This window comes from Dipodomys spectabilis, unplaced genomic scaffold, assembly GCF_019054845.1.
Source record: "Dipodomys spectabilis isolate Male_0828 unplaced genomic scaffold, ASM1905484v1 ptg000098l, whole genome shotgun sequence".
Taxonomy (NCBI): Eukaryota; Metazoa; Chordata; class Mammalia; order Rodentia; family Heteromyidae; genus Dipodomys; species Dipodomys spectabilis.
Genome location: NW_024870775.1, coordinates 2,512,828 through 2,534,163, shown reverse-complemented (window position 1 = coordinate 2,534,163; position 21,336 = coordinate 2,512,828). Strand labels below are relative to the sequence as shown.

Sequence of the window (21,336 nt, the reverse complement as noted above, 5' to 3'; positions counted from 1 at the left end):
GCCAAGAAGATTTACAGAGCTACCACCACTATCTTGGACATGACAACCTTGTTCTGGTTATTTCTGTACAGTCAAAACTGTATAGAACAACATATACCAGAAGCAATACGTGAGCCTAGAATTCAGTGATCAGAACTCTTGAGTTCATATCCCAGCTCAGTCTTCTGGAAACCAGACAAATTGCTTCTATTCTCAGTTCTCCTTTTCAATAGTTACAAAATCTATTATTCATAGCATTTGATTCATACGGTTATTGCAAAGACTAAATGAGTTGTCTAATGCATTTGTTCTATGTGTTTTTATCATTATTTGACACAAAGCAGTCAAGACTTCTTTTACAAAGGAAGAATATGTTTCTTTTGGCATTCACTTAAAATATACTTGCCCACCTGTGGCATTACAGAGATAGCATTTGGATTAGGAAGCATCAGACATTGGATGGTAAAAATATTCAGGCTGTCTAGGAATGTACAAGGCACAGAGTTGGGTAGTGCCCTCTGAGATCAAAGGTCCAGATGCATGATAGATAATTCTTTGGCGGTGGGGAGAGGTGAGCGAGGCCATCTCTTCATTTGGCAGCATGCTTCTTATATATCTCCAGGAATTCCATGACATCATCGGGGGACCCCAGGATGACTGGCGCCCTCTGATGGATATCCGTGGGAACGATATCTAATATAGCTTGCTTCCCAGTAGTAGCCAGCCCCCCTGCCTTCTCCATGACATAGGCCATGGGGTTACATTCATACAGCAGTCTCAACTGGAAAACAAAGAGCAGATACCAGTGTTATAGAGTGGGGACTCATTTCTACACTCTCAAAACACTGCAATGGCTGGTGGGAGTTTCCAAGGTAACTAATACTTTTTTTCCTTGTGTGAGTGGTTGCATCTGAGACAAAATGAATAAGCCATTTGGTTAAATAAAACCATTCATCAAGCTGTTGCCAGCCCATAGATTGCCTAATGCAAATGTGAAGTAGACCACCTGGAATCGGGACAGAATGACATTTTGGCAGTCTTGATGGTTCCCTTTGCTTTATTGCCCAGAAACTGGACTTAATGAGCGATCCTGGGTGTGTTTTGGATGGAGCTTTGCCTATTCTAAAAGTATTTTTTTTTAAATCCACAGTAGTGTCTGGCTGCAGACATCTGGAAAGCAGACTGGCTCCTCCAAACAGTGTAATATTGTTTGCAACTCTGTATGCATTCCTTTTACAATCCTCCCAAGGCTCTAGGGTTCGGATTTAGTATGTTATACATCCTGGCATTTACTTTTAAATATTAACTTTTTTATCATATGCATTTTCATGCAGTCTGCCTACTGAGCAGACAGCTCTGTGCAGGTGTTTCCTGACTGCTTCCATATAGGTGTCAGGGCCAGACATGAAGGGGGACAAAAAAAAAGAAACAGGAGGAAGAGGTTCAACATTTGTATTAAAAACCATTTTTTAAAGCCTTAGAAAGAAGAGTGCTATAAAGCAGGTAAATTATATAGCTTGGGATGGTGACAGCAAGCCCAGTGTTTTACGTAAAGAAAAATGTCTGTATGGAAGTTCACACCACATGTGTGCCATAAAGAGGTATTTAGATATATCCCAGATACATCCATTTCTAATTATCTTAAGGGAATTATTGCTCTATTCTTTCTCTAACCTAGAAAAGCAGGTAACCTATCCACTGGGGGGAAAATAATAAAGAGGTCATAATACTTAAGGAAGCACAATGACATCTTGTATGGGAAGAAGAAAAGATGTCCCTTAGCCAACACAGAAAAAGCATGCCCCACCCTTGGCTTGCACACTGGACCTGTGCAGTAAGTGGGAAAATTACCTGAGAGCTCTAGGTTTCCCCAGAGATGCTTTCCTTCCTTAAACAGTATCATTTTCCAAGTAGCAAATGTCAGGTTCATTAGTTATTTCTATTTCATGCCTTTTGAAAGTGATCAAAGAAGACCTCCATTTGCAATACATATTTGATTTGCTGCCTTGGAAATAAGACTAGACTATTTCATTTCACGTTATGAATGGAACTCATTTTGTCCAAGCCAAACCACACACCCACTGGAAACTCTAAGCACTTTTCATCTCCTCTTGACCATAACTCTATTAATTCTCTTTTGCCCCATAGCTTTAGAAGGACTCTCCAGAGAGTAGTATTTCTACATGTACTTGATATTGTCTGGCTTTCCCTGGAATCTAGAAAAGAATATGCCACAGATCGTTAGCAACTACCTGGAGAGCAGAACAGCTATCATAACCTTGCTTTCTTCCTAATGAAGTGGAATCCTGCAGGCCTATCAGAAACCCATGGCTCTTAGTCACTTCTGAGAGGATGTGCATACCTTCCCACTGGGGCTCTTCTTGTTAGCAGGGTACAAAAAGATCCCACCATAGACAAGAGTGCGGTGAACGTCAGCCACCATGGAGCCCACGTACCGAGCACCATACGGAGCTGAGTTATCCTACAAGGTTAAAAACAATTATTAGGGTTGCAGAAAATAGAGGGGCCTTCTCTTTGTGTCCCCTTGGCTTATTTATACCCACAACCATTTAGCAAAGAGGTGAGGGGGACCTAGCTCAAGTGGCAGAACACTTACCTAATATGACCACGGCCTGGATTCAATCCTTAGTCCCACGAAAATAAGTAAATAAATTAATAATCGAGCACATTACAAAATGTGCTAAGAAATGGACTGGAAAAAATTCCATTTCCAGGAAGCAGGAAATGGAGTAATGGAGACAGCATCTCCCCAAAGTTCTAATTACTGTAAGAATTGCCAAAAAGGGTTTATGTAACTGGCTAAGAAATTAGAGCAGGTATCACAAAAGTGTACTATTTAGCAGCACTTTGAAGACTGAGAAGGATTTTGCCAAGCAACTGGGCAGGAGAGGACATGTGCTTTTCCTAGGAAAAGGGTTGGCATAAGCAAAGGCAAAGGGGCCTGGGCATAGAAGAATACTAGAGAAAGGGAAAGGAGAGCTAATCAAGGTGGAAAGAAGGTTTGAGGCTGGCTCTGAGGACCTTGGATGCCCTGCTAATAGTCTGTATCTTGGAACATAGCTGCTGCCAGTGGCTTTGGAATGAGGGTATAGCAAATCACATAATCCCCCACAGGGCCACCTATACAGCCCCTTGTCTTCTATCCACTATCTTCTTAGTTTACTACTTGAGCCACAGCTCTACCTCCAGCATTTTTGGTGATCCGTTGGAGATAAGAGTCTCACAAACTTTCCTGCCCAGGCTGGCTTCAAACTGCCACCCTTAGACCTCAGCTTCCTGCATAGCTAAGATTACAGGTGTGAGCCACTGGCAGCCTGCAATTGATTTATTCATTAGCCAAGAGTCCCATATATGGTCCAGGCCTCTTTTCAACGGCCCCTTTCCCTCTCAAAGGACAGCTACCCCTCCCCCAGAGCTGCCCTTCACGCCAGATGCCTGGTCATTGTACCAGCTCACTTTGGTGCCCCACACTTACTGGGGGAAACTTTTTCCTCTGGAGATACTCAGTGATGGCAGGGTCGAAGTCCTTGGCATAGCCCTCATTAAGGCTGTAGATGTTCCCTTTCTTTTTGATCTTCACATTCTTGTCCACCAAAATGAACTCTCCGATGCTCTTGGACACAAGGAAGGAAATGTGAATGAGAACCTGTCTGCCCCAAGCATGAACAAGGTGTTGAATGGGCTGGTTGGGTTAGGCTAGCCCAGGAAGTGGCCTGGAAGACCAGTGACTCCAGCTAGCTGCTTCAATAATTGTGACCCAGCTAAAGGGAGACAGTAGTAATGAGTGAAAGGAAATCAGGGTAGATGAAAATGGGTGCTGGGGAAGTCCACAGGGAACTAATGACTTTGATTGCAAATGTTCACAGTAAAACAAGAAAGAAATCTTAACACACGGGTAAAATCTGAGCGAGAACAAGGGTTGTGTGTCCAGAGCAATGATTTTACACACACATACACACAATGCTGGTGCAGGACAGACAGGAGACTACAGTACATTTCTACCTTGATTTTTTTTTTTTTTAATCATCTCTTGGGCTGGGAAGGTGGCTCAGTAGAGTGCTTGCCTTGCATGCATGAGGTCCTGGGTTTGATTCTTCAGCACCACATAAACAGAAAAAGCCAGAAGTGGCTCTGTGGCTCAAGTGGTAGAAGGCTAGCCTTGAACTGATAGAGCTGAGGGACAGCGCCCAGGCCCAGAGTTCAGGCCCCATGACCAAAAGCCAACAACAACAAAAAATCATCTCTTTCATATGTTGCTGTAGAGAAAAATGGAGCCCTGAGTTTTGAGTCCCAGAATGCCATACACCTTTGTTATACAATTAATCTCAGTGCACCTCCCAAATACAGCCCCAGCCCTAAGCTTCTGACTTTTTGGTCTTCAAAGGAGACTTGAATTGGTAGAGAAGGGTCCCATAACTACTGCTCTGGACTAATGGTACAGACTGCTAGTAGATAAAAGATGACTGAGACTCTTCTCATGGGCAGGACAGGTGCTCTAATGAGAAGAGAGGTAGTTAAGGGAGGCCAGCTATTTATTCCAATCCCAAACACTGGTTCCTGGAGTGGGTTGAAACTAGAAAAGGAGGAAAGCAGAAAGGGAGAATAGAATTAACAGTGGTCATGGGAAACTATCATTGCAAGAAAGTCTTTGACGTATGTGTACACGTGTGTATGCACGCATGTGCCAGTACCCAGGCTTGAATGCAAGGTTTGGGTTTTCTCCCTTAGCTTTTTCGGCTGAAGACTGGTACTCTACCACTTGAGCCACAACTACCTTCACTTCCAGCTTTTTAGTGGTAAGTTGGAGATAAGAGTATCATGGGCTTTCCTGCCCAGGCTGGCTTCAAACTGTGATCCTCAGATTTCAGCATCCTAACTAGTTAGGATTAGTCATGAGTACTGAGGCCTTCTTTTTTACTTTTATGCCTTAAGATTTGAACTGAAGGTCTCATACTTGCTAAACAGGTATTCAATCACTGAGCTATACTTCTAGCACCTTTTTATGCTTTTGTTATTCTTGTTGTATTTCCGAAAAATTTGACCATAAATACAGGAATAGTCTTATATCTAGTAAAACTAAAACACACACACACACACACACACACACACACACATATGTTGCAATAAAACATGTAGAAAAGGAAGCCATCTTGTAACCAACAGCAGGCATTGCATGCAAAGCTCAGGAAGCCATGCCCTCCAGGCATCCAGTTTGGGTATCCAGCCTGAGTGTCCAGGATGGGGGTGTGAAGGAAGGGAGTCTCTACATAAAGAGACAAGAGACATAAATGCCCCTTGAAAGTTAAAGCTGCTAGAAATGCAATCACGATGGCTTTAGCAGAAGCCATCAACCTGTCCTTGCAGCAAGCCAAATCACAGAGGAAAGCACTTAGCATCTCTGTAGAGGGAGGCTCGGCTGCCCCAGGCAACAGTGAGCTGAAGGATTCAAGTCAGGGAAGGGCTGGCAGCCAGCAAGGGAGCGTTACAACAACCTGCTTTGTTCTTGTTTAGATGTGAGAAGAGAAAAACCTTATTGACACAGAAACTTACTCCTGTAGGCAGCATCTGCAAACTAGAAAACAAGAAGAGACAATTTATTTTCTTTCTATACGTCCATTGACTCAAAGGTAACACTGAAAGCACCAGAAGAATAATGTCTGGGGAAGCTGTAAATGTCTAAGCAGGCAATGCATCAGCAAATATCACTGACTTCAGAAGCTTTGTCCTGGGCACAGACTGAACTTTGCTCCGATTCTGCCACTATTTTCCCCTGACTTCGCTTCATCAGACATTTTAACTAGTGCTATGCCCTTGCCTTTGTTTATTTGTTAAACATCTATGTTTCCAAGGAGGTGAAAGTCCAGCTCTGATCAGGGGTCAAAGGTGACCCTTGGTCTGATGTGTATCAGTTGTCACCCATGCAATCTGAGAGGCCTCCCTGGAACCAGCATGCCTTGCACAGAGGATTCTAGTATCCTGTGTTCAATTTGTCAGCAAAAAATCACCATAGAAAGTGTTCCATTAATGGCTGACATATTTCTAAAAACAATTTATAAACATAATTCTTTCTCCCTTGGCATCCTGGACCAAATGCTTAATGAACGTGTCAGTGTACTGAAGATTATTCTTTCCAGCTTGTTTCAGTGATGAGTTTAGTTGCACAGAAATATTTAAAGAAATTTCTTTCTCTAATTTTACCTGCTCTGTTGGAACTGTCATCTAACTGAATAAATAAGCAATGGGCACACTAATGGACATATGGAAATACCTATCCACAAATTAAAACTGCTAGTGAACATTTTTCATGGCCCCAGGGACTCCTCTGTGTGAAGTAACTTTTCTCTGTAAGGTAGACTGAAGATTGATCTTCACTTCCTTCTTTTCTTTTGTTTTGAGCTCCTTAAAGCCTACACAAAATTGCAAAGGATAGCCGGGTACCGGTGGCACCTGTAATCTTAGCTTCTCGGGGGGCTGAGATCAGAGGATTGCAGTTCAAAGCCAGCCCAGGCAGGACAGTCCATGAAACTCTTATCTCCAATTAACCATGAAAAAGCCAGAAGTGAAGCTGTGGCTCAAATGGTAGAATGCTAGCTTTGGGGGGAAAATACTCAGAGACAGCACCCAGGCTCTGAGTTCAAGCCCTAGGACTGGCACACACACACACACAAAATGCAAATATTAACTGAAGGTCTATGTGCATGCACATACCACAGATAAATTTGGGAGCTAGTTTGAAGAAATAATGGTGTTCACTGCTTTCGCTGGGATACCACTCACCTGAGGAAAACCACCTCTTGTTGCTCAGCTAGAAAGGTAAGAAATGGATACAGTGGGGTGCACACAGGCCATCTGCCAGCCTCTTCACATTCTCTAGTGTATTTGAGCTGACCAGCTCAGTGCATCACACATCTAAAAACATTACTGTTTCATGATTATTGTTGTTGTTATTATTGCTAATACAGTGTTTCTTCAAACACTGGAAGCCTTGGAGAGACTGGACTCCATTCCCAACTTAGAACCATTGCTAGACTCTTTGTCTCATCTCAGTCTCCAGCCTTTCTTTCCCCAGTGTACTTCCATCAGCCCAGGCCTGCCTGGGCTCCATGGGCATTCCACTCACTAGCGTAATGGTGGTTTTATTTTCTTTTAGTTCATCTTGAAACAAAAGACCTGATCTCATGTTCAGTACAGACATCACTTCCCACCTCCATCATCTTTTGGTCCTCTGTCTCTTCCCTGCTCCAGTGTTACACTATCAGCCCTCTAGAGATCTCCATTTCCCACTTCTGTGCACCTCTTACCACACACACACACACACACACACACACACACACACACCACACACACTGATACCACACACACACACACACACACATACCACACACAGAGCAGAAAAAACTACCTCACAGTCACCAACTAAGCACCCAGCCTGCCTTTAGATGGCTCACCGGGTCCAGCATGAAGCAGTTCACACCACTCTCCATGGCCAGGACCAACATGGTAGCACTGCCATAGAGAGCATAGCCTGCAGCCACCAGGTTCCGGCCCGGCTGCAGAGCATCCTTCTCGGAAGGCTCACCAGTGGATTTCTAGAACAAAAGAAAACAAGTTTTGTGGAGTGTTGTATTTATTTTTCAATTTAGCAGGATGCATGTTAAGGTGTTCTTCTTCCCTGAGGGGCCCGAATACCCACATCAGCAGCATCCTGATTACATTATCACCACAGCCTTCCCCCCAACTTCCTGCATCCACCGCCTTCTTTCCAATCAAGGTCCTCCTCCCACTTGTCTAATTTGATATTCCCTCATCTCTCCGTTATCACTTCCAAAAAACAGCATGCCTTCTTGCCAGCTCCTGCTAATAGAATCTAATTACAGGCATCAATGTCTTTCACCTGCCCACTCCATCTTTATTTAAACAAATTAACACAGGCCTCCAGGGCAGAGTCTGGTGAGGAAATCAATTTCATGAGCTCTTGCCAGTCACAGCGCAGACCCGCTGAGTAGTACAGTCGGTCATACAACTCCTACATCAAAGACATTCTCAGAAATTCAGGGATTTAGAACATCTCCCTTGGGTTATTACAGGGTAAGACAGTTGCTGCTTGAATATTTGACCATGACTCAAGTAAGAAGCAATTTTAGAGCTGTTCTCCCAGACATTGGGAGTAGAAGAGTGATTATCACAGGCCAGGAAGAGTAGGAAGGAAAGTGGGATGAAGATTGGCTAGGCCATGTGTACAAGGTCTTACTTGAATAGAAGAAATAAGCCTTGGTGTTCTACTGCACAACAGGGTGACTATAAATAACAATCATGAACTATGTTTTAAAACACTTAGAAGAAAGGACTTACAATGTTCTCACCATGAAGAAATGATCAACAAAGAGAAAGATGCTTACCCTGATCTGAACATGGTACCCTATAAATATGTATGATTGTTTCAACATTTTTTTTTGTCAGTGCTGTCCTGAGGTTTTTCACTCAAAGCTAGTACTCTACCACTTGGAGCCACAGCGCCTCTTCCAGTTTTCTGGTGGTTAATTAGAGATAAGACTCTCATAGACTTTGCTGCCCAGGCTGGCTGTGAATTGCAAACCTTAGCATCCTGATAGCTAGGATTACAGGCGTGAGCCACCAGCACCTGGCCCAATGTCTCAATTTAAAAATTAAAAATTAACATAGAGCTCCCCTATGACCCAGCAATCCCACTTTTGGGCATTTATCCAAATGTTTACAAACAAGACCACACTAAAGCTATCAGCACAACTATGTTTATTGCAGCATTATTTACCATAGCTAAGATATGGAACCAACCCAGATGCCCCTCAGTAGATGAATGGATCAAGAACATGTGGTATATATACACAATGGAATTCTATGCCTCCATCAGAAAGAATGACACTGCCCCATTTGTTAGGAAATGGAAAAACTTGGAAAAAATTATATTAAGTGAAGTAAGCCAGGCCCAAAGAAACATAGGTCCCATGGTTTCCCTTATTTGCAATATCTAGTATATGTATGAGTCAAGCGGAAAAGGTCAGATAATGTGATGTCAGGAAAATGAACCCTTAAATATGTATTTTAATGCTTTTTTATTTCATGCATTTGTTTCTAATGCATTTATAAGATTATCTCTTTGTTGCTTTGTATGTCCCTCCCCCACAGTATAACCCCTGCTTTCACTATATTTGATGTCAGTATAACTTGTGGAGGAGATGGGGAAAAACAAGTCGTTTAAGGATACAGGTGGACCTGTTGCAACAATGAGAAGTACAAGGTCATGTCGAAAACGAGCTTTACAACGTTGGTGCGGGGGGGGGGGGGGGCCGGGGGTATGATTGGGTGGTGGGGAGGTAGGGGGAGGTAGGGAAGGGATGTGAAGGGTAAATAAAGGAGGAGGCTGCAATGCTTGATAAGAAATGTACGCATTATCCTGCCCATGTAATTGTAACCCCTCTGTACAGTATGTTCACAAAAAAATAAAATTAAATTTAAAAAAATAAATAAAATAAAAAAATTAAAAATTAAAAAGAAGCCTGACACCAGTGTCTCTCACCTGTAATTCTAACTACTCAAAAGGCTGAGATCTGAGGATTGTGATACAAAGACTCTTATCTTTCATTAAACACCAAAAACCAGAGATGGAGCTGGGCACTGGTGGCTCATGCCTGTAATCCTAGCTACTCTCTCACCTGTAATTCTAACTACTCAAGAGGCTGAGATCTGAGGATCGCGGTTCAAAGGCAGCCCAGGCACAAAAGTCCGTAAGACTCATCTCCAATTAAGTACCAGAAAACCACAAGTAGTTCTGTGGCTCAAGTGGTAGAGCACTCACCTTGAGCTGAAGAGCTCAGGGACAGCACCCAGGCCCAGAGTTAAAACCTCATGACCAAACCCCCCCCCAAAAAAAATCAGAGGTGTAGCTGTAGCTCAAGTGGTAGAGCACTAACCTTAAACACAAAAGCTCAGGGGCAGCACTGAGACCCTGAGTTCAAGCTCCAGAAGTGGCACACAACACATACCAAAAAATCCAAAAGAAACACATTTCACATCACAAACCAGTGCCAATCAACATGCACATATGTACTCACTACAAAAATTTAACAAAAGGATTATCTACAGGAGTCCTATTGTTCTTGTTTCCATTAAAATCACAGACCTCTAGGTCATGTAACCCAGTTTGACTACAATTATTTATAGGAAATTTTGAGGGGTTTCCTAAATTGTCTTTTCTTATTGTTAATTGCTTTCTTTATTAACACTTGGTTAGTTTATTCCTTGAAATGTCTCCAGACAAATCTTTCACCATAGATACTCAGCTTGAATTTAAACAGAAACAAAAAAAAAATGCCCATTTCTCTCCAATTCCTTTATTTCTTCCCCCAGAAGCTAAGAATATCTCTATTATAAAACTGGAGAAGGAGGTTACCCAGCAAATTATCCTAGGTACTTTATTCCTTTACCTTTTAAAAGTGTGGTACATAGACCAACTGCATCAGAATCACCTGATGGATTTCTTAAAGCACATCCTCTGCTGAGACCCTTTCTAAATTAAAAACAAAATTAAAGCTGTCCACTGTAGTACATGCTTGTAACCTCAGCCACACAAGAAGAATCATAGACCAAGGTCATCCTGAGCAAAAGCATGAGATCCTATCTGAAAAAAACAAAGGACCAGAAAAGACCACACAGCTCAAGTGGAAGAGTATTTACCGAGAAATGCAAGGTAAAAATATAAATTTAAACTTAGGTCTCAGGAGCTGATATCTGAAGATTGCAGTTCAAAGTCAGCCTGGGCAGTTAAACTGCAAGATTCTAATTAACCACCAAAGCATCAGAAGTAGAGTTGTGGCTCAACTAGTAGAGCATCAGCCTTGAGCACAAAAGATAAGGATCAGCCCCAAGTCCCTGAGTTCAAACCCCAATATTGGCAAAGAAAAAAAAAAATCTCTGTGGCAGCAGCGCAGACTTGTTAGGATGGTGCTAAGAACCTGAATTTCATCATGTGCCATACGTGACTCTTGGGGTGACTGGCTAGTTAACTGTGTAAATTGTGTTGAGTAATTTGATTTACTTTGGCTTGTATTCAGCAGATAGTACTGTTCTACTCAACACAGACTAAACGCAGGTCAAACATTTGAATTGTTTTCCTGAAATGGCCAATTTTGTCAATGTACCACCCTGAAAAAAAGAAATGAATGGCCTTTGTCAACATGGTCTAGCTGTCAGGGGATCATTTATACAGTTACCCATTTCCCTTGAAACAGGCCTCTCCATAGGCTCTCTTGTACTCACTATGTCAAGGAAACAGTCCCCCAGAGATATATTTTGCCCAGAATCATCCAAACCCCATTTGGGCAAAATGCAAAAGTAAACAACTACTCCCTGAAGTATACCACCAAACACACTTCTGTTTCCTTGTATCGAATAAGGAATGCTAACACTTGGCTATAACCCCATGTACTATAGATCAAAAGAGAGTCCACTAAATTATGGATTTTGAGGAATACATTTCTAGCCCAGCCTCCTCCCTAATGCCTGCCTTTTGCTCTGCAAACCCCAGCAATGGATGATTCCCCTATTGGGAGTGGGGTCTATTCCTCCTCTCACAGGGCTCAAGGAAGCAGAAGGCACTTGACAAACTAGAAAGTTGTTGGATCCTACCTTTCTTTACCTCTCCAAGGCTGTCACTTGCTAGAGGTATTGGTTTTGATTTTATTTCCCATAACCCCATAAGGAGTATCAGAGGAAAGACCATAGATTCAGGACACTTGTAGTGCCAGAGGAGAAAGTCAGGTGGAAATGGCTAAGGAAGAGTACTGTCATGTCATTAGTGGTCTTTCCTCATGTAGGCAACTATGGTCTCTTTTGGAAGTTATTCTTTTAGTCATGCAGACATTGCCAATTTGAATGTATCTGGTGGACAGTGAGTAGACTAATAAGTGATCCAAAATAATTTCATGTGGATAGTTTTTTTAATTTTTAATTTGGAGAAGAAAAATAAAAAGAAACTGGAAGCTCAACAAAAGTTGCTTCTAAACATGCAAACATTATCTGTTATATTACACGGCAAAACAAACACTAACAGCACTGATTCTAGTTCAGTAATCAGACACACATTCTAGCCAGTATAGTTGCCCAACACCCTAGAAGAACCTGTCCCTTCTGCAAGCCTCCAGCCAGGAACTGGGTGAGCTTAAAGACATACTGCTTCAGCAGCTGCCTGGGCTATATACCATAAAAGGTCCCATTAGGGACTGACTATCCAGGATTCACAGGGGCAAGACCTGACCCAATGTACCCATGCTCTTTGACTGAGCATGTATACCAAGGAGCTGGATTCTAGCCAAGGTCAATCTATGCAGAAAAGCAGGACAGGTCTCTGTGGAAGGATCACACATGTCAGTGTATATTCCAAAGCATCAATAGGACTTTCAAAAACTTCAGTGTCATGCTTGACTCTGGATATTTTATGAGATTCACTTCAGGTTAATTGAGAAGACTGTGGCTCTTAATCATCTGGCTATTCTAGAGTTCTTAACTCAAACTACTGTTGAAAAGGATTGATATTTTTAGTTGATAGCCAGTGCCTCAAATTGCTAGGAATTTTTTTTCCTTAAGAGAATTTTGGAAGGGGAGTTTGAGATGAAAAATGAGGCTGGCAAGAATCAGTGATGCTTTCATTTGAATTACATAATTAACTGGAAGTCTTCTTCCACATGGAATAATTTTGTGGCAAATCTCTCTCATTATACTATAGATCTAATATCTGGCAGGGAAATGACATCTCTCCATGTCTATTGCAGGAAGGGTATGTTTCTTAGGCATGACTTAGGAAAGAGATGAAACCCATATGCTTGAAAAGAAACTATGTATAATAGTAGACTCTACACCAATCTTAGGTATTCAACTATTATGGGTCCCACTTCTTAAGTTGTGGCCTCTGTGCCCTGGAATAGGCTGAAGCTGAGTAAACCATTTAGATGAAGAAACACAGGCTTGACCAAATCATCAAAAGTTTCCTTGGGGTGGGTTTCTGTGGTAGAGTACTTTCCTAGCATGCCCTATGTCCCGAGTGTCATAAAAAAGCAACAAAAAATAAATGAGAGCTGAAGCCGATAGGACCTACTTTTGATTTTATAACATTTTGTGATGGCCTTACAGGTATTCATTCTACTTAATTTCTCTCCAATGCAGTTGCAAGACACAAGCAGGAATCTGAGTTCATGTCCTGCCTCAGTGTATTATCTGTGCCTTAGAGCTTTGGCAAACTTTGTCTACATCAGACAGAGAGTAAAAACTTTTTAGGCTTTATATATCATCATATAGTCTATATTACCATTACTTACCCCTCACAGTGTAAAACAAAGCCAGCCAAAGACAATGTGTGAATAAATGAGCATGAACTTATACCAATAAAACTTTTTTTTTTTTGGGAGGGGGGGTCCAGTCGTGGGCCTGAACTCTGGGCCTGGGCACTGTCCCTCAGCTCTTCAGCGCAAGGCTAGCACTCTACCACTTGAGCCACAGTGCCACTTCTGGCTTTTTTTCCCTGCTTATGTGGTGCTGAGGAATGGAATCCAGGGCCTCAAGCATGCAAGGCAAGCGCTCTACCACTGAGCCACCTTCCCAGCCCCTAAAACTTTATTTATATACTCATGTTTTACCTGAGTAAACTTCATATAAATTCCATGGGTCAATAAGATATTATTCTCTGGATTTTTTTCCACCAGTTAAAAATGTTAAACAATGATTCTTTGCTCATAGGGCATATGATTAGGCAGTGAGCTGTATTGGGCCTGGAGTAAAACATGGGAGGGAGTTCTGTCACAGTTTGCAGACCTCTAAAGGACTTGAAGGATAATTTTTATATAATCTCAATTGCTATCAAACTGTTAAGATTACCAGTTCATGCCATATCACCATTATACCTACTGTGTCTTTTCAAATTTCATTTTCCATCATAAAAGGAAGATATAGCTAAAAGAGTGAAATACCTTTCTGTTTTTTTTTACTATTTTTTTAACTGTTTGATTATCCTTTAACAATTCTGTAGCTCTTATTCTGCAATTCAAGCTGGAAAAGTCTCAGCGCTTGACACAAATCTTCTCAAGCCTCACACAGTTTCACTGCACATTCTGACAGTTCTACCTCTGTGAAACAGGACCACCTGTGTCACCTCCACTTCTGGTCCTAAACCCGCTGTACCACATTTTACCTTTCTGTAGATGCCAAAGATGGTTCCGATGGACACAAGGCAGTCAATGTTGGAAGAGCCATCAAGTGGATCAAAACAGACCACATATTTACCCTGAGCAAAGGGAAAAAATGCAAACTCAAAATACTGTAGGAAGATAGAGGAGTATTTACTCTAAGCAATAAAAGAGGGGTTGCAGAAGAAAACTCAAGAAATCTGGCATTTATGTTTTATACTATCAGGGAAGATAAGAGGACATATACACATTTATAGAAATATGTATATACCAAAAGATAATTAGGCAAATAAAATATAGAGGAAAAGTACGATTTAGAATAGGAAGTATAGAGTAATAAAATACAGATAAGCCATAATTTTTTTTTGGGGGGGGGTCCAGTCGTGGGGCCTGAACTCTGGGCCTGGGCGCTGTCCCTTAGCTCTTCAGGTCAAGGCTAGTGCTCTACAACTTGAGCCACAGTGCCACTTCCGGCTTTTTTCATTTTGCTTATGTGGTGCTGAGGACTCGAACCCAGGGCCTCAGGCATGCAAGGCAAGCGCTCTAACACTGAGCCACCTTCCCAGCCCCAAGCCATAATTTCTTATATCGTTGACAGAATCTGATTACAAATTTAATTTGAGAGTCCTGGAAGCCAAAGGGAAAAAATAGAAACAAGAGTAGCCATTTCCTCTTTGTTTGTAAGAGGAAACCAATTCTCTTGGTGAAACAAAGATTTTCCTAGTACTCAGAATTATAAAAAACTTCTCAGCCCGACACTGTTGTCTTACTCCTATAATCCTAGCTAGTCTCACTCCTGTAATCCTAGCTATCCAGGGGGCTTATATCTAAGGACCTCAGTTTGAAACCAGCCTAGGAAGAAAAATCCATGAGACTGTTGTTGCCAATTAACCAGCAAAAAAAGCTGGAAGTGGAGGTATGACTCAAATGGTAGAGTACCATCCTTAAGTGAAAAAAGGCCAATTTAGAGCTTGAGGCCCTGAGTAAAAGAAAGGAAGAAAGAAAGGAAGGGAAGAAGGAAGGAAAAAGGGAAGAGAGAGAGAGAGAGAGCCGCCTTACAGGTGGCTGCATGAGGTTGCAATGCACATTCTCAACAATATTCCTAGCACAAGCCCCACAGGAAATCACCTGCTCTGGTGGAACCACCAGAGAGCCATGTAATCATGTAATATGCTGCTGGAGCTGACTAGAATGGGCTCTTCAGAGCTAATTGGGTCTATCTTTTCCCAGCTCTGTTTTTAATTATGTCATAATGTGTGTGTGTGTGTGTGTGTGTGTGTGTGTGTGTGTGTGTGTGTGTGTGTACAGTACCAGGGATTAAACTCAGGGATCACACTCTTGCTCAGCTTTCTTGTTCAAGGCTGGTACTCTACCACCAATCCACACCTTTAGTACAGCATTTTTCTTAATTAATTAATTAATTGGAGATGGAGTTAGATGGATTCAGTAATTGGAGATGGAATCTCACAGATTTTTCTTGGCTTGTTGGCTTCCAACCAAGGTCCTCCAAGTCTCAGCCTCCTTAATAGCTAAATTACTAGCACCTGGCTCAATTATGTCTTATTGGTACCATTAAATCAATTTATGGCTTGAGTATTTCCAACATTGCATTAGGTAAGTACTACAAAACAGAGATTTTTTTTTTGAGACACAGTTTTATCCGTTTATCCCTAGGAATTTTCCGTCTCCACACTGGAATATCTTTAAATATTATTTTCAAATATTCTGGCCTAGATTTATATGATTCCCTGACGTTTATTCTTAAACCAACTTTGTGGATATAAGAGAAGCCATAGACTAAAAAAATGAAACATGCCTACCACAAAATCGTATCTCAGGCAGAGAAGAGTAGGGTATCTGATGGAGAATGCACAGGAGAGATGCCAATGACTGTAAGAGGCCCAGCAGACCAACACATGAACCCTGAGTCTGGCATGTATTGCTATTTTAGGAATGATGTCAAACAAGTTAATAAGGTATGGCTCCCACCCTCCCACTAAGGTCAACACAGGCAGTTTATTTGTCTTTTGGGTTTTGATAATTCTTCTCCTCCATGTCTTTAAATCATCTCAATCAAAGACAGAGAGTGATTTCATATAACTCCACATCTAATCTCAAAGGTTTTTACAATTGCTGTTGTCTTTTTTTTTTGTCAGTCATGAGGCTTGAACTCTGGGCTTGGGCGCTATCCCTCAGCTCTTCAGCTCAAGGTGAGAGCTCTACTGCTTGAGCCACAGGGCCATTTCTGGTTTTCTGTGGTTTATTGAAGATAAGAGTCTCACAGACTTTCCTGCCCGGGCTGGCTTTGAACCATGATCTTCAGATCTCAGCCTCCTAACTAGCTAGGATTACAGGCAGGAGCCACTAGTGCCCAGCTTTGCTGTTGTCTTATACAAGTTACACTTGTTCTTTCAATGGTTGTGTTTAGCAGTCATTTGTTGCTGAGTTTCTACCATATTGGGGTAGAAGCTAGGACACAGAGAATACCATTTAGTTTCTGCCCTTAAAAAGCAACCAGACCAGCCTGGCACAAGCAGCTCTCACTTGTAATTCTACCCACTCAAGAGGCTGAGATGGCCAGGCACTGGCAGCTTTAAGCCTGTAATCCTAGCTACTCAGGAGGCTGAGTAGCTGAGGATCACTGTTCAAAGCCAGCCCAGGCAGGAAAGCCTATCTTTAGTAAAACTACCAAAAAACCTGGAAGTGGAGCTATAGCTCAAGTGGTAGAACGTTAGCCTTAAGCACAAAGGCCCAGGGACAACACTCAGGGCCAGAGTTCAAGTCCCAGGACTAGTCCCCTCCCCTCCCCCCAAAAGAGGCTGAGATCTGAGAATCATTATTCAAAGCCAGTCCAGGCAGAAAAGTCCTAAGACTCATTTCTAATTAACCACCAAAATTCCAGAGATGGAGTTCTAACTCAAATGATAGAGTGTTAGTGCTAACCTTGAGCACAAAATCTCAGGGAAACTTGGCACAGTCTACAGTCTAGTTTAGCCACAGGGTCAGACGTGAGGGCTGGGGATTTGGTGGTGGAGATGCAGAGAAAGAGCCAATCATCAGAAGCCAGTCTTTGAAAAGCCTTGAACGTAGGTAATAGAAAGAAACAGAAATGGGCTGTGGGAGGCCATGGGTAAGATGGCATGAGCTACAGGTAGGAGGAGAGGTGGAAGACATGGTTATGAGGTGGAGTCAGCAAAGAGAGACAAGAGTGACACTGAGTGAGTCCTAGGAATCAAGCTTGGAGAAAGAAGTCATTCCTGAATCTGAGAAGAAAAATGGCTACGTTCAAAACCTTCAACGGTGGAAATGCACACCCACCCTCTTGTCAGCTTCTACGATTATGGCCTGTTTATCTTCTTCAGATACAAGAACACATGTGGCGAAGGACGACTTTAGCATGTTCACAACCAGGTCATTGGAGAGGACATCCAGCTTCTTAACTTGGTCACCTGTCACATTGGTGGATCCAGCAATGCCATAGCTAGAGTGAAGAGAACCACAAAAAATAACAAGAACACTGTCAGAGCCACCAGAATGTACCAACAAACCCACCCAAAGTGAGCATGTATTAGGATTTAGAACAAAGGAAAAGAGGCATGTGGCATAGAAGAAACAATAATAAGAAAGGTGTCCATGCCCTGGATGAGGGAGAAATGCTGTTATTCACCCCCAAAGGCCAGTATCTGTCATGGTAAGCCACATGTAGTCAAATCTATGTTTCCTCATCTCTTCTTTTTCATTGTGCTACTCATAGTCTTAAAATACTTCCCTAGCCACACTCCCCATAAAATGTTAATTTTAATAATACAAATAATATGTGTAACTGTTTATTACTAGATGTATATCTATGCTTCATATGGGAAAAAAGTTAGAGGGTTTTTGTTTTTTTGTTTTTCTTCCCACCAAGATTCAATTATTAACCCCAATGCATGGGTTAAATTAACTAGTTAATAGACCCAACAAAGCCCAGCATTAGTGGTTTACACCTGTCATCCTAGCTACTCAGGAGGCTGAGATCTGAGGATGGAGGTTCAAAGTCAGACAGAAGCGGAGCTGTGACGTAAGTGGTAAGAGTACCGGCCTTGAGCAAAAAAAAAGCTAAGGGACAGTGCCTAGACCCTGAGTTCAAGCCCCAGGACTGACACAAAGAAAAAGAGAGACAGAGACAGAAAGACCCAACAAGCAATGACACTGGAGTTGCAAGGAGAATTGAATGTTAAGTAACCCAAGAAATGTTGTGGCTTTATAACTCAAAAGATCCTAAAGGAAAAGGAACATTGTTCCTTCTTCACCCCCTCATTTGATAGAGGAGATTCTGAGATGCCTATGGGCTTCTCTAAACTACACAGACAAGTAGCACTGAGATATTTTGTCTCACAGCCTGAGCTGTTTTAGTGGTCCCCACTGCATGAAAGGAATCCTAGGGGACAGAAGGTGTGGGGGGTCCTAGAGCTCTTTATTTCTGTGCTCCCTACAAGTAGGTAATTGTAGAATTCCAAGAATCCAAAAAACCTGTCCAAAATGCTTCATCACAGCCCATGGTTGAACACAGACACATGAAGGAGGCACAGAGCAAAGTAAGAATGTAGGTATGCCAAGAGAAAGAGCAGCACAGAAGATATTACCATGTAGCTAGAAGTAGAAGATATGGGAACATTTGCACCCCTTGTCAAGATGGTGCATGGCTTACAATAAAATAAAATTTTTTTTTAAAAGATGGTGCATGGCTTGCCTGGGAAATGATTGTCACTGCAGCAGTATTTGTGATTGATTTAACTTCTGAAAACACATTATCCCGAAACAGAGCCAGTCCTAGCAACCATCCAAACCCAAATGCCTTGCTTAGCTGGCCTGACTGTGTATGGGAGGTCTTGCGGTCTTATCCAGCCCAATTGTCAGCGTCAGCCATATTGGTGCGACCCTCTCCCAATCCTGGAAAGCAGTATCCCATCCCTGCAGCCCCACTTCTGGCCTCTTCCTCACTATTATTTCATGAAGAAAAGCTACAGTTCATGTCCTGAAGCTTTCTGTCTCTTTCCACACCATCTCTTTCTGAACTCAATGGTAAAGCCAGCACTGGTGAAAGAATAGGCCAGCCCGCATCTGGGTGGACAAGGGGGGCTGAGCAGGGCCACAAACCTAATGAAATATTCTCACTGGCCACAGTAGAACCATTTTCTCTCCTTCCTAGCCTGAGATTCCCACCATTAAAGTTACTACTAAGCAGTTGGAGGCGTTGTTCAGCTGAATGAAAGCATAAGGTCCCGAGTTCAAATCCCAGTCTTGGACAATTTTTTAAAAAAGTTACTATTGATTCATAAGGGCAGTCACAACTTACATGAATACGGGAATGGAGACAGACCTGGTTCCTAACTCAGCTGTGCAAGTCCCCTTCCTCTGTGAACCTCCCTCCCTTTTTGCATGTGCCCCAAGGGAAATGCCATCTGCCATGGGTGTTAGAGGATTACCATACATCAAGGGTTCGGCCAAAGCCCTTGGCATCTAACAGGTACGGGGGATGATGAGAAGCTGAGGTAGAAGGGTTAAACTCTCTGATGGAGAGGGTACCTAAGACATTACTATAATAAAAATACATTGCTATAATAAAACACTTGAAGCAAGGTCCTTGGAAAGAAAAGCTTATTGATCTTACAGTGTAGGAGGCTGAAAGTCCAACCAGCCCAGCACCAGCTCTGATAAAGGCCCTCTTCACTCAGTCACCTCAATGTCTTCCACTACAATGGTGGGGGGTTGGTGAGAGAGGGAGAAATCCCATGGTGAGACTGGAAGTCAGAGTAGGAAGGGCCAGTTCTGCCTTCTCTCTCAAGGCTCTGCCTAAGGCTCCACCTTTTAAAGGTCTCACCAGCTCTCACATTGAGGACCACACCTTAAGCACATGACATTTGCTCACCATAGAACATGGGAAGGAAAACCCTACCTCATGCTTGTGCCCCCAACCAAGTTCTGCTTTCCCTGCCCAACAGCCACCGTCCCTTTTACTTCTGAAAGACTTGTCCGAATGTTGATGTATTCCACAAGTATTTAATGGGGACCTTATTGCTGGGGTTAGTATGCTAATAGGACAGGGTCACAAGCGGTGGCACAGCCTAAACAGGATGGGAGTTGTGTGGTTCACGCATGGCAGGATGAGCAGTGTAGGGGAACCACCCACATGCTGCACTGAACATCTTCATCCACCATCCATGGCAGCCAACCGTCCAGTTCTCTGCTTCCCTATCCTTCCCCTCAGAGCTCCACAACAGCTAAAAGTGATAGCTACCATGTTACTTGGAAACTCCTCTTTCATCTAGTGAGGCTCCCACCCTCCATTTAACAGGAAGGCCCCTCAAGCCCCTACTTCCTGTGCTGTGTAACTTTCCTACAGCATATGACAGGAGGGCTTCTCCAGTGAGCACCGGCAACAAGACACCCAAGCCAGGCACTGGTGGCTCAGGCCTGTAAGCCTAATGACTTAGGAGGCTGAGAGCTAAGGATCACACTTCAGTGCCTGCATGGGCAGAAAGTCTGTGAGACTTCTATCTCCAATTCACCAGCAAAAATGCCAGAAATGGAGCTATTGCTCAAGAGGTTAGCACCTTGAGCAAAAAAAAAAAAAAAAACCAAACCCTAAAGGATAGTGAGTTCAAGCACTCAGTACTGCGTACGCGCGCGCACACACACACACACACACACAAAAAGAACCCTCAAGAATACAAAGTAATTTAAGTGATTCGAAAGTTGAATCCAAATTTGGAGAATTCATTGTCGACTGCCAACCAATAATAGCAGCAGGTAGCAGGAAGTAGCTGCTACAGTATTCTGGTGAGGATACACAGCCAGGGTGACAGGGAAAGCTGGGTAATTTCTCCCCGCACAACTCAGCAGGAGCCTCAGAAGGGCTGTAAAAAGTCAGCAAGGTAACACATGTCCACGGGTCAACGAAAAGCCAGAAGCAGGGAAAGCATCTGTGACTGACAGGGGAAATAAAAAGCCCTGAGAAATTCCGTCAAGGACAAGAAATGTACTCATTACCTTACTCATGTAACTGTAACCCCTCTGTACAGGATCTTTACAATAAAATAAAAAAAATTAAATAAAGGGGAAAAAAAGAAATTCCATCAAG

At 42.6% G+C, this 21,336-nt stretch overlaps 1 protein-coding gene across 1 annotated transcript in view; it reads right to left on the bottom strand.

Annotated features, from left to right (window-relative positions):
* Positions 1-263: 263 nt before the first annotated feature.
* Fbp1 (fructose-bisphosphatase 1) overlaps positions 264-21,336 on the bottom strand; it is a 29,527-nt gene continuing 8,454 nt past the window's right edge. The window contains exons 2-7 of the mRNA XM_042686564.1: positions 17,532-17,694; positions 14,219-14,311; positions 7,449-7,589; positions 3,476-3,613; positions 2,342-2,461; positions 264-760 (exon numbers count right to left, since the gene is read on the bottom strand). Coding sequence (XP_042542498.1) covers positions 569-760; positions 2,342-2,461; positions 3,476-3,613; positions 7,449-7,589; positions 14,219-14,311; positions 17,532-17,694 — 847 coding nt within the window. The 3' untranslated portion in view covers positions 264-568. The remainder of the gene's footprint in view (positions 761-2,341; positions 2,462-3,475; positions 3,614-7,448; positions 7,590-14,218; positions 14,312-17,531; positions 17,695-21,336) is intronic.